The sequence below is a fragment of the Protopterus annectens genome, chromosome 8.part0 (assembly GCF_019279795.1).
Source record: "Protopterus annectens isolate FY-2018-M chromosome 8.part0, PAN1.0, whole genome shotgun sequence".
Taxonomy (NCBI): Eukaryota; Metazoa; Chordata; order Ceratodontiformes; family Protopteridae; genus Protopterus; species Protopterus annectens.
Window position 1 is genome coordinate 1,926,139,039 of NC_056741.1, and position 14,146 is coordinate 1,926,153,184.

The 14,146-nt window shown below is 42.8% G+C and overlaps 1 protein-coding gene across 4 annotated transcripts in view; it reads left to right on the forward strand.

Moving 5' to 3' along the window:
- LOC122809727 (anillin-like) overlaps window positions 1-14,146 on the forward strand; it is a 1,124,352-nt gene that overhangs the window by 698,578 nt on the left and 411,628 nt on the right. For all 4 annotated transcript variants that reach the window (XM_044081431.1, XM_044081433.1, XM_044081432.1 and 1 more), the window contains exon 10: window positions 5,576-5,676. In XM_044081431.1, the coding sequence (XP_043937366.1) occupies window positions 5,576-5,676 (101 nt within the window). The remainder of the gene's footprint in view (window positions 1-5,575; window positions 5,677-14,146) is intronic.

The window sequence follows — 14,146 nt, forward strand, 5'->3', positions numbered from 1 at the left end:
CACTGGGAATGTTCAATATTTTTTTTTTGGGGGGGGGGGTAAGTTACTTTCCTCCTTTAGTTAGACTCTTGTTTTTTCTGGTATGCACAGAGGACATGGTGTGCTTATTTGGGTGGGGATAGAATCCAGCACATGTGTTTGACTTTGGAAGGAAGAAAACATTGACTTGGGTTATTGCATTTTACGTAACGCAAAGCCTTCAGGAATAACCCTTTCTCAATACTACTTATTGCATTTTACAACAATTTTTTTCCTGATGTCCTGCAGGGGAGATTCATTACCTAAAATGGAGGTGTTTCCACTGCTCTAGAAATCTGCCCAGAAATGCCCACCTCCACCTGCATTCCTATAATCTACTTTTTACTGTAGCAGTGATCAATTACTCAAACATCTATGGTTATATCACGTGCCCTCAAGTATACCTGTGAAGTGCTCACAGGGCCGGCCTTAGCTGAAATGGCGCCCTAGGCGAAGTAGTGCTCCGGTGCCCCTTAAGCCCCACCTACACCATTCTCATGAAACACTCCTATTTGAGCCACACCCACAGACAGGTTACTCCCCAAGAAAGGCATGCTGCTAGATTACACAAACAGGAATTATACTCGGTGTAAAAAGAAAGTCCATGTTAGTGAATAGTATTAATCACTTTACCTTCCATTATCACACCTTCTATGCTTTGTAACTTCAAGTCAGTCACCCATTCTTCTTTTCTAGTATCTCAGCTCCAGGTACCCTTACCATTGACACATATTTATCCACAACATAAAATCAGTCCAGTATGGGGTAAACAAAGTGCTGCTGTTGACATCAACTTGAACATCAATTTTCTTTTTTTTTTTTTTCAGATGACAATTGACACTCCTCCACTAAAGGTGGAGGACTGTCGATATTCACCAAGGATATTCACACCACCATGCTAGTTGCCCAACACAATGCGTCTGAAATTCTCCAGGTGCAACTAACACTAGGTAAGACTGCAATCCAAATTGTAGTTTGCTACAGATCCCCCACCATGCCCCAAGATTCTCACTACACCTTTCTAAACATACTGGAAAATATTAAGATAGAACCAAACACCCTAATACTGGGTGATTTTAACTACCCTGCCATTCCAACACCCTGGATCAACTAATCCATAGTCCCACCAGGGGCTCCAATATCCTAGACCTGATCATTACCAACATGGGAAATCGATGCTCCACACCTATGGTCAGCCCCTCATTAGTCAGGTCTGACCATAAGCTAATTACCCTTAACATCCACATCCCACCCTCACCCCCCAGTAAGGAAACCTCCATAAAAAACTTCTCCAAAGCCAACATCATGCTACTCAAGTCAGAAGTGACAAACTTCATGACACCCATGCAGATGGGGACTGAAAGTTCAACTGCTGAATCCTACACTAAGGCACTGTACGAGCACATCGACTCATGCATGAACCATGCCATCCCAAATAGAACCAAGATGCTCTCATCCAAAAAAAGGAAGCCAATTTGGTGGTCCCCTGCCATAAACAAACTACAACAAAAGGAAGAAACTGTTGCAGAAAAGAGGAAAATCCCAGGATGCAAAAAACTCCCTTACCAGCCTCAGTAAGAAACTGAGATCCCTCATAAAATCCTCCAAAGCTAGTTACGAAAATAACATTGCTAAAGATTCCAAAGACAACCACAAGGCATTCTATAACTATGTCAAGAATCTAAATGGCAATGCTCAGATCTGCTCTTAAATATACTGATATAAGGATATTGCCAATATCCTGGCAGATCAATTCAGTGTGAACTTCACCCCCCTCTCACCCCCTAAATGGCCCATCTCAATACCGGAAGATTGCCAAATTCCGGTAATAACGGCCACACAGGTAAAAACGCACTCTCCAAAGCTAAGAATACAGCATCCATGGGACCAGATGACATCCCAGGCTGTGTACTACATGAACTACAATATGAACTGGCACCTCACCTAAGTGTCATGTTTAATCATAGCCTCACCTCAGGTTTCATGCCCATTGAGTGGTGCAGAGCTACAGTTATCTCACTCCACAAGGGGGGATCCACCTTGGATCCTGGAAACTGCCGTCCCATCAGTCTGATGAGCCTTATCTGCAAGGCCATGGAGCGTATTATCATGGAACTTATAAACAGACATTGGCAACCTTCAAACACTGGACCCCACCCAGTTTGGGTTCGTGAAGGGCCAATCTTGTCTCCTGAACCAGATTGATGTCTTTTAATCAGTCTCCAGAGCCATAGATAAGGGTAAGGTGGTTCACACAGCCTATCTAGACCTTGCCAAGGCCTTTGACACAATCCCCCACTCTGGAATCATAGATAAACTTACTAAGCTGGGCATTATTCCCTACGTCACCCAATGGGTTGATAACTGGCTTACTGATAGAACCCACAAATCCAGCTCCAGACAAATGACAAGTGGAGTACCCCAGGGTTCAGTCCTGGGACCGTCCTTGTTTGGCATCTACTTCTCTGAAGTACAGGCCAACACTAAGGGACTCTGGCTAACAAAGTTAGCAGATGACTGCAAATGGAGAGCCATTATTGAATCCCCAAATGATGTGGATACTCTACAAAAGGGCCTTACAGAAACAGATGCTTGGTGCCAGAGCCATGGGCACAAGCTCAATGCCAAGAAATGTATAGTTATCCCCTTTGGAAAAAAACATGTAGCCGTGAATTACCATATAGGTGGCAGTACACTAAACACCAAAAGTGTGAACAGACTTAGGGACACAGGTGGATAGTGATCTCACTTTTGATAACCACATCGCCACAACAGTCAGGAAATCCTTCTCTGTGGCACACCTCATCACTAAGGGCTTTTCATCCAGAAAATAGAGGTCATTGACCCACTGTACTCATCCCTCATTAGACCCATTATAGAATACAATGCCCCATTTGTTATGTACCTCTCAAGACATCTGTAACAACTGGAAAGGCCACAGAAATACCTCACTAAAAGAATCACAGGCCTAAAGCAGATGCCCTATGCTGACCGCCTTAAAAAACTCCAGCTATACTCTGTCGCATATCATCTACTCATAGGCGATCTCTGCTTAACATACAAGGCCATGTCAAACCCAGAGCTGTTGGACATGTTACACTTAAAGAAATCCCAATCCCTCAGAGCCACACGCTTCAGGAATCTAAACTTTGTCATCACAATAAGCAAAACATGCTGGAGGGATAGGTTCCTGACCCAGAGACTCCCCAGACTCTGGAATAGATTGCCCATATATGTCAAGCAGAGTGCCTCTTTGGCCGTCTTCAAGAGGAACCTTGACGATTGGAGGGAGAAAGGAAATCCACCCCGGGGATCACGTCAGTCGCCCTGCTAGATAGGGGTCCATGGAAGTAAATAGTGTGGGAAGAAATAGCCAGGGAATTGTTATGGCTGGCTTGTATAGGCTCTAGGGCTGATAGCCTAGTACCAATCTATGAACTTATGCATAACTTCCTGGAGCTTAATTAAGCTTATTATCTGGTTGTTTGCATAGGAAAGTCATTGAAATACAAAATCTTTGCCTTCAAGTCTGACAAAAATGACGTGTTGGCACAGTTAAGTCATGATATATTCCTTTAAAATATTTTGAGGTCACCCAACTGCAAGATTAAATACTGATGAAAAAATCTAATGAGCACCACACAGCTAAACACACAAACACCATAGGCAAGAATGGCCTGGCACCTCACAACCAATGAAACAAACACCATAGTCAAGGAACAGTGGTGTAGATGCATTTTAGCTGTCTTTAAAATCTTTCATTTATCCATTTCCTTTATATGCTTAAGCAGTTAGAGATAATCACAGCCAACAAGAGAAGCGAGGCAAAAAGCCAGTCTTCGATGGAATGACACTGACAGTATAATACAAGGCACATAAACGAATGTACTGCATAACTACTCTGCAACCTTTATTCCTCTATCCACTTTACTGAGAACATAACAGTAGTAATTTGAAAGCAATGATTATTATATTACCATATCCCGTCCTGGTCCCCCCCAACAAACACATCACCTAGAGGTCTGTGCGTGGGCCCAACTCCATGACGGAGACTTGTAGCATAACGGGATGAGGAAAACAAGTTTTCTGTTATCCTAGCCTTGAAAACGCTAAGCCGTTGTATGTTACAGCTTGCAAGTACTACACTCTTACGATCTGTTTTTTTTTGTTTTGTTTTTTTTATATAACATTATACTGCGCATGTGCATAACCTCCTCCCTTTGTGAATGAAAACAGCCATCGCAGCTTCCTCTCGCTCCCAAACCACCACTGAAAGAAGCAGAAGGGGCACCCACCTATTTTTCTTTTTTTTTTTTAAATATAGAAATATCCAACCACAGTCGCACCAGTGGCTCCTCTTCACCTCAAAACAGCCAAAGGAGTCACCCCAATGAGGCAGCCAAAAAGCAGAATGCTGGGGAGGCTGCAATTGTAGTCTTCAGGGCAGCGGCGGTGAAATAAAAAAAAAAAAAGAAAAGTTGTTGTCTGTTCGGCTTCCAGGTTAGGGGTCCTCACAACAGAACTCCGCTCTGTAAATTGCGCCCTTCTGATGCTGGGGAGGGTGCAATTGTAGTCTTTAGGGCAGCGGCGGTGAGAAATAAAAAAAAAAAAAAAAGAAATGTTGTTGTGATTGCGCCCTTTTGAGGCCGGCCTGCATGGCGCCCTAGGCGGCCGCCTAGTTCGCCTATGCCTAAGGCCGGCCGTGGGTGTTCACCATAAGTCAGACAGATTCATCCTTATCCTTAGTTAGGATACATTGCCATCAGCTGCCTCAGATTTCAGCATTACTTGACAGTTCTACTGAGGTTATATGTCAAACTATGAATTAAGTTAATGGTCTTTCTGTTTGACCATTTGTGATTGAGTGCAGGAGGATATTAACGGCAAACTTCTGTTTCAACAATGTTTTGTCAGAGTACTGCTGTTAACTCTTTAGTGGGCTTACTATTGGAGGTAATGGTGAGAGCCTAGTGTCATCGCTGTGATGGTACGATATGTTGATCCTGAAATAAACAACTTCCTACTTTCTCTCTTACCTGGGGAGACATGGTCAGAACTTACTAGTGTAGCTTACTTTGACTGCCCATGTGTTGCTGTGGACTTATTGGACAAAGCTGACTTTGAACCTGGATATGAGAGATCTAAGTGATTGGAATTGGTAGTGGTTGAGTCACACCTGTGTGATAAACAGGGAGTTCAGTTCTTCCTAGCAGATGCACATCATTTACTGCTCTAGAAAACCTTTAACCCAGTTCTACAGTCTGTTAAGTTGCTTTGCTCAACCAAATAAAGGTTGTGGACACCGGTGGAAGTGGCTCGTGTTAGGCTGCAGTCCCCAGCCATATAAAGGTTGAGAAAAGAAATAAAAATGGTCAAGTGCTATAGACTTCAAACAGCTGGACAGTCTTTGGATACATTTTATTGGAATATCTTTGTCGTGGGAAGACAATAGTTATGTTGGTTAAACTTTGCTTCATTTAAATGTTCATCTGTAGCTGTTGTACTACCTTTTTGTTATAATTTAAGAGTTTAAAACTGAGATTTGATTTATTTGTAGAATACTGAAGAGTCTCAGAAACAGCCAGCCCATTGCCAGCAGGGAGATGCCACAAGCCCACCTGTACCTTCCACTGTGGAAGATTATGCTCCTTTGTATAGGTGAGTTTCCGGTTGGGTTATTTATCTCAGCAGTTTTATATCTGTTATTGCTATGATTACATTTTACTGCATTTGAGTAAGTGTTGCACAGGTAACCTAGATTGTATATCGGGATGTAGTTTGTCTGCATCAGAGCATTATAGCTAATCACAAAAATAATCATAACCATCTATTTGGGAAAAGCATGGAACTAGCATTTATAGCTGTTCATCTTATTGTTCACTGCTGTAGTAGTACTAACACTTTGGCACGCCTCCCGCAGAAAGGCTAATGTCTAGTCTGTTTTCCAGAGCTTTTAACCCTTCCTGCTGTAGGTCAGGCAGATGCCCTCCTGATATCAGCGCATTTGTGGTGCGAGAGGTATTTGCTGCACCATCTGCAGTTTTTCTTACAGCAGTATAAGAGTTTCTTATGCAAATTACAAACAGTTTATCAGTCCAGCTTGGATTTCAAACAGATGGCTATACCATTGGGAAAAAGTCTTATTTGTGTGCAAGTTTAAAGCTTGAGATTTTGACCCTCTGAAACGAAGTCAAAATTTAGGGTTAATAACTGCTTACCTTTATTAAGCAAATCCATAACAAAGACTTTCAATAGTTATTTGCTTGGAGATGGAGATTGGCTGCTTTCGTCCTCATTGTGCCGAGTTCAGCCAGCATATTAAGTGGGGAGCCAAACCCCTCTAGGACTGTTCAAACCAGAAAAGGCTGTCTTGTCCAGGGCCTCTATGATGTCAGACAAGCTGTCTCTGGATGGATCACTGAAAGTATCTCAGAGAAGGAATCCTGGGAAGCCAGCTATATTTCCATGGAATCCAAAGACTACTCTGAGCTTGAGGGCATGTGGTTTGGTGAGGTAGCCACTGTGATGGTAAACTGCACGGAGATCGCCGATGCCTGTCAGGAGGCCTCCATGTACTTGGATGATGGCATATCTGTCAGAGATGAAACCCAGCATCAGTTAGTCATTCAGGATGTCTGTCTCTGTTGGCAACTGTTTGACATCTTATTTTGATAACTAATGGGTGAGAGCTGTATTATTTTGGTTCTGGTACATTAGAATGTCCACTGGTCTGCTGGATTTCAACATCTCCCCATAGACAGAAACCTGAAATCTAAAACCAGATCTCAGATATCCAGAGTCTTGCTTCAGCTTGAGCTACTTGGGACCTCCTCCCAGGACCCTGTACAACCTGCTATATCTGACCCAGGACTTTGTAATTTTTCTTAATTTCTGCTATCATCAGAGCAGTCATCAGATTTAGGAGACCCCAATCTAAAAAGGAAGGAAATGTGGAAATAGATTACTTTGCTTGTAGGCAAATGAACTGGCCTATGTGGACCAGATGCCCTTCCCCTTTTATCTGTTAGATGCTGAGGACCTCATCCTCTGCCACCTTTCCAGAGCATTTTTCCTTTGGAGATGCCTTCAGAAGAAGAAAGTATGACTTCAAATGGGAATTTAAGGATTACTCTGCTGGCCAGCAAAGGTATATACATGTTTGGGCCTACCAGAGCCAAAATATGTGGCTATTCCTTCAGTGATTAAAGTAATTGAGAATTCATTTATTAATGCATCTTTGAAGTTCTACTCTCAATCCCTTGATCAAAGGAACCCTGAGCATTTTTGTTGTCCTGTAGGTCTTGTAAGAACCTGTGCAAGAATCCTTTTGTTTTCCCTAGTGGTAGTGTCCATGGATTCTGCAAGGGATCTGCTGGGGCGGCAACTAAATATCCACTTCCCAGTGACAGACACTTGACTAATTTGAGAAGAAAGTGACACATCTGCCACACTGATTTTTTGGGCCCTTGACTGCCAAACTCATATGTTAGGGTACTAGGAGACTCTCATGTCCCAACTGAAGGACAAGGCTGAGGAGACAGCAAGGCTCTGAGAAATGAAGTTCTGGACGTGTGCATTTTTACCTTCCAGGTTGGCATGCAGTATTTCAAGAGTGGCTATGATGCTGTGGATTCATCATAGTGGGTGTCAGCAACAATGGTAGTCATTAGGAGACATGCCTGACTAAAGACCTTGTTTCTACCAAATCATGTAAAAGCATGTCTCTTTAATGCCTCACTAAGGAAGGGGCTGTTTTTAGGGCCTATTGCTGAACCGGTTTTACAAAACTGATTGAAAAAGGAAAGTATATGCAGGGTACAAAACAGATTTTCACTTTCCTGTGAAATACAATGGAAACTTGTCTACTGAGAGTTGGCATTCCTACTAGAGGAAGGCAAATTGTTAAATAGTCACCACCAAACGTATACAGTAGGGACACTACATGATTTAAGCGACCACGCTCTTAATTACCTAATCAGACATAAAACTGCTACCCCTAACCTAACTAAATACAAAATGGTCAGATCAAATAAAAACTTTAACCCTGAAAGCTTCCTTATAGAACTAAATGCTTGCAACTGGTCTCCTCTTAAATAACTGCCACTGGATGATGCTGTAGCTTACTTCAACTCCAAGTTCCTGTCTATTCTAGATTCTGATGCTCCCTTGAGATCTATTAGAATTAGCTCAAAACCTGCCCCTTGGCTCTCAAAAGATACAAGGCATAAAATTATCCTGAAAAATAAACACTGGACCAAATTTCGTAGCACTAAAGATCCCTCTGACCAACTTAACTTTAGACAAATAAGAAACTCCACTAAAAAAGCTGTACTTCTAGATAAAAGAAACTACTACTGCCATTTACAAAAAGCTAACCAACAAAATCCACAAAAGTTCTGGGCAGGTATAAATATTCTCTTAAAGTCTGGCCACTCTGACACCACGTGCCCCTTAGGCACTTCCCAAAACAAACTGCTGATGCCTTCAATACCTTCTTTTCTGAAACTGTCCAGTCTCTAGCTAGTCAACTAGCCCCCAGTGTCTCCTCTGTCCTCCTCCTCCTGTAACACTTATATTCCCACTTTTCAACGGCAACCTGTACCCACATCACTTATCTGTTCTCTTCTCCACAAACTCAAAACCTCCTCTCCTTCTGCTGATCTTCTACCGGCTCAGTATCTAAAAATTGCAGCCAGACCATTAGCCTATCCCATTTCCATTCTGATTAACAGAACCTTTGTTGAAGGCTACATTCCTCCACTCTGGAAAATTTCACATATCATTCCCCTGCATAAAGGTGTCATCTCAAAAGAACTCTCAAACTACCGTCCCATAGCCTTACTCTCCCCCCCCTAGTTAAAATCATGGAAAAATGCATCCATCCAATGCAAACTGTATACAATATGCTGATTCTACTTTGATTTGTTCTGCCTTATTCACCCTTATTCACCTCTGAACTGCACTCTATCACCCAACAGACTTTCCAAAACATTGAAACATGGTTCCTAAAACTATGCTTAATCTTAAACACCAAGAAAACCAAACTGTTACTTTTCTCCCCCACCCATAAATCCTCACCGCTTAACTTCTCTGTCTTGTCTAGTAATGGCACCAACATATCACCTGACCCTACCACCAGGCTCCTCGGAGTAGAGAATAGACAACCTATGCTTTGATTCTCACATTAACAACACTATAAAATTAGTTAACAGAAAACTAGTCTCCCTGTTTAGAATTAAACCATTTCTTACACTTGCCAGAACTTCCATTGCCCATTCCCACCTGATTTCTACCCTCCTTTACACCTCCCCTATTTACACATATTTGTCCAAAACTAACCTCACCAAAACTGGCTGTCACCTACAACAGTTTTGCCAGATTTGCCTCTGGCTACACCTTTAGAACTCACCACTGCTTCAACTTAAAGCAATTGGGATGGCTGAGCTGCAAAATCTGATCTTATTTCACCAGCTCTCCTTAGCCCATAAAATCCTCTACAAACCTACCAACACCCCTATACTTACTACCCTTATTACAGCCTCAAAAGCCTACGTTCTTCTAACAAACTTCTTATATCAACCTGTAAATCCAACAACTTGGCAGGCGACTCCTTGTTCTCTAACTCAATAGGAAAAGCCTGGAACTCCCTTCCTGACAACCTCACTGCTATCTCCTCTCTTCCCAGTTTCAAATCCCAACTCAGAACTCACCTCATAACTCACTGGCTCTGCCCCTATTCTAACCCTGACTAGCTTGCAATTTGCTCCTAGTACTCTCATTTCTCATGCTTACAAATCTTTACTAAAACTTTTCTGCTGTCATGCTCAATTTGAATATCCTCTATTTGTAATTAATTGCTTATTGTTGCCACTGTAAAAATATGCAGATGCTATTATTTTTTTCTGAGCTATATGTGTAACTCTGTTTATTAATGTTTTCACTTGGAGCTTTTCTCCCCAGGCCTCTGCTGAAAATTGACATATATCCAGTTGGACCAGCCCGGTCAACAAATGTAAATAAAATAAAAATAAAAGGGAAGGAAGGGACAGTTGAAGAAAAAATAGCAAGTTCACCAAAAGGGGAGCCTGTGAATCCTCTGTGCTGAGTCCACAAGGGACTAGGTATGACTTGACAGAAATCTTTTCTCCTTATTCCTAAAATCCCACCCAGCCCCCATACTCCCTTCATTACCCGGTTATAAAAAATATTCTCCAAGTACCTAGAGCATAAAGACTTTTGATCAAAACCCCAGTACAAGAACTGAAGAAAGGAGCTATACAGTGAGTACTAAATGAGGAAGAGGGGACAGAATTCTACTAAAGACGGTTCATGGCAATTTGTTTTTAACTGCCAGCTTCAAAATACTGGCAGGCCATTTTGCCTTGTTCTTTTCCTCAAGTTCTTATGGTTACTCTAGATGAAAGATGCCTTCTCCATTACCTACAGTCAGGCCAGACAGGCAATACTCAGATTTGAAGGAGGGTTACTCACTTCCCTTTCAGTTTCTTGCCCTTTGATTTATATGCTGCAGTCGCGTTGTTTACAAAATGCCGGTCTGCATTAACTTTCTATTGCAGAACCAGGAACATTCACAGTTATCCACTTTCTGGATCACTTTTTCAGGTATTATGGTTAGAAGAGACATAGCACTGTTAACTTTGTCCTGCTTCTAAAGACTTCCTGTGAGTCTTAAAATCCTCAAACGGGGGTACAAGTTAAATTCTAAAGGATCCCAGTGCTACAGGGTGTCCTTTTTATTCCAGATAATCAGCCAGCTTTTCCAGCTGGCTAAGGCTCTTGCCACCCCTATAGTGCCTTTTTTAGGCAAAGTTCAAAGGATAAAACCACCACCGTAACGGGTACAAGCATGCAAAATCTGAAGGTAATTCTGCTCAATGCTAGAAGTCTAAACCTCAAAATGCACTCTCTCGAGGCACTCCTAAAAATGGAGAACATAGATATCTGTGCAGTAACTGAGATCTGGTTCAAGGCTCCAGAGAGCACCCCTGCAATACCAGGCTACAACTCTTACCACACTTTTCGGCCACCAAACCAGGACCGAAACACTAAAGGTGGAGGAGTGTCAGTATTCATCAAGGATATTCACACCACCAGGCTAGTTGCCCAACACAATGTGTCTGAAATTCTCCAGGTGCAACTAACACTAGGTAAGACTGCAATCCAAATTGTAGCTTGCTACACATCCCCCACCATATCCCAAGATTCCCACTACACCTTTCTAAACATACTGAAAAATATTAAGATAGAACCAAACACCCTAATACTGGGTGATTTTAACTACCCTGCCATTAACTGGGAAAACTACTCATGTACCAACACCTTTGCCCAGCGGTTCTTGGAATTCATAAATTCCAACGCCCTGGATCAACTAATCCATAGTCCCACCAGGGGCTCCAATATCTTAGACCTGGTCATTACCAACATGGGAAATCGATGCTCCACACCTATGGTCACCCCCTCGTTAGTCAGGTCTGACCATAAGCTAATCACCCTTAACATCCACATCCCACCCCCACCCCCAGTAAGGAAACCTCCATAAAAAACTTCTCCAAAGCCAACTTCATGCTACTCAAGTCAGAAGTGACAAACTTCATGACACCCATGCAGACAGGAACTGAAAGTTCAACTGCTGAATCCTACACTAAGGTTCTGTACGAGCACATCCACTCATGCATGAATCGTGCCATCCCAAATAGAACCAAGATGCTCTCATCCAAAAAAAGGAAGTCAATCTGGTGGTCCCCTGCCATAAACAAACTTTACAACAAAAGGAAGAAAATGTTGCAGAAGAGGAAAATCTCAGGATGCAAAAAACTCTTAACAGCCTCAGTAAGAAACTGAGATCCCTCATAAAATCCTCCAAAGCTAGTTACAAAAATAAAATTGCCAAAGATTCCAAAGACAACCACAAGGCGTTCTATAACTGTCAAGAATCAATGGCAATGCTCAGATCTGCTCTGAGCTAAAACAGAATGGCATTAAATATACTGATCCCAAGGATATTGCCAGTATCCTGGCAGATCGATTCAGTGCCAACTTCACCCCCCTCTCACCCCCTAAATGGCCCCATCTCAATGCCGGAAGATTGCCAAATTCCAGTAATAACGGCCACACACGTAAAAAACACACTCTCCAAAGCTAAGAATACAGTATCCATGGGACCAGATGACATCTCGGGCTGTGTACTACATGAACTACAATATGAAGTGGCACCTCACCTAAGTGTCATGTTTAATCATAGCCTCACCTCAGGTTTCATGCCCACTGAATGGCGCAGAGCTACAGTTATCTCACTCCACAAGGGGGGATCCACCTTGGATCCCGGAAACTACCGTCCCATCAGTCTGACACGCCTTATCTGCAAGGCCATGGAGCGTATTATCATGGAACTTCTAAACAAAGACATTGGCAACCTTCAAACACTGGACCCCACCCAGTTTGGATTCATGAAGGGCTAATCTTGTCTCCTGAACCTAACTGACTTCTTTAAATCAGTCTCCAGAGCCATGGACAAGGGTAAGGTGGTCCACACAGCCTATCTAGATCTTGCCAAGGCCTTTGACACCATCCCCCACACTGGAATCATAGATAAACTTACAAAGCTGGGCATTAATCCCTATGTCACCCAATGGGTTGCTAACTGTCTTACTGATAGAACCCACACTGTAAAGTAGCGGACTCCAAATCCAGCTCCAGACAAGTAGAGTACCTCAGGGTTCAGTCCTGGGACCACTCTTGTTTGGCATCTACTTCTCTGAAGTACAGGCCAACACTAGGGTTGCCTTAAAAACACAAGGTACAGGGTTTGAGTCTCACAAGCTATAATTGGCTAGGCTTAAAAATGTCTCGCAAGAGCAGTTAGCCTAGTACTAACCTAGGAACCTATAACTAAGAGACTCTGGCTAACAAAGTTTGCAGATGACTGCAAACTGGGAGCCATTATTGAATCCCCAAATGATGTGGATACTCTACAAAAGGGCTTTACAGAAACAGATGCTTAGTGCCAGAGCCATGGGCTCAAGCTCATTGCCAAGAAATGTATAGTTATCCGCTTTGAGAAGAAACTTGTATCTGTGAATTACCATATAGGTGGCAGTACACTAAACACCGAAAGTATGATAAGAGACCTAGGGACACAGGTGGACAGTGGTCTCACCTTCGATAACCACATCGCCACAACAGTCAAGAAATCCTTCTATGTGGCACACCTCTTCACTAAGGGCTTCTCATCCAGAAAAAAGGAGGTCATTGTCCCACTACTCATCCCTCATTAGACCCATTATAGAATACAACGCCCAGTTTGGTATGTACCTCTCAAGACATCTGCAACAACTGGAAAGGCCGCAGAAATACCTCACTAAAGCAGATGCCCTACGCTGACCACCTTAAAAAAAACTCCAGCTATACTCTGTCACATATCGTCTACTCAGAGGCGATCTCTGCTTAACATACAAGGCCATGTCAAACCCAGAGCTGTTGGACATGCTACACTTAAAGAAATCCCAATCCTTCAGAGCCACATGCTCCAGGGATCTAAACCTTGTCATCACAATAAACAAAACATGCTGGAGGGATAGGTTCCTGACCCAGAGACTCCCCAGACTCTGGAATAGATTGCCCATACATGTCAAGCAGAGTGCCTGTTTGGCCCTCTTCAAAAGGAACCTTGACGATTGAATGGGAGAAAGGAAATTCACCCCAGGGATCACGTCAGTTGCCCTGCTAGAGAGGGGTCCAGGGAAGTAAATAGTGTGGGAAGAAATATCCAGGGAATTGTTATGGCTAGGCTTGTATAGGCCCTAGGGCTGATAGCCTAGTACCAACCTATGAACCAGCTGGCTTAGGACTGTATCAGTTTTAAGTTCAAGCAGCAGAGTTTGGAAATCACTAACATGTCAGGGATCCCCTCTAATGGAAGAGGGTGTAACCTCCCTCTTTGGAGGATTGATACCCCACCCTGAGAGGCAGATGAACTGGATTACGTTGCCAATTTTCACTTGTTCCTCTATATTATTCAGCCGTACTTGCTCTGGTAGATTTTTTTGCTATCTCTGTCATGGAAAAGAGCTTCAAGAAATGTGGCCACAAAATTACACCCCAGGGTACT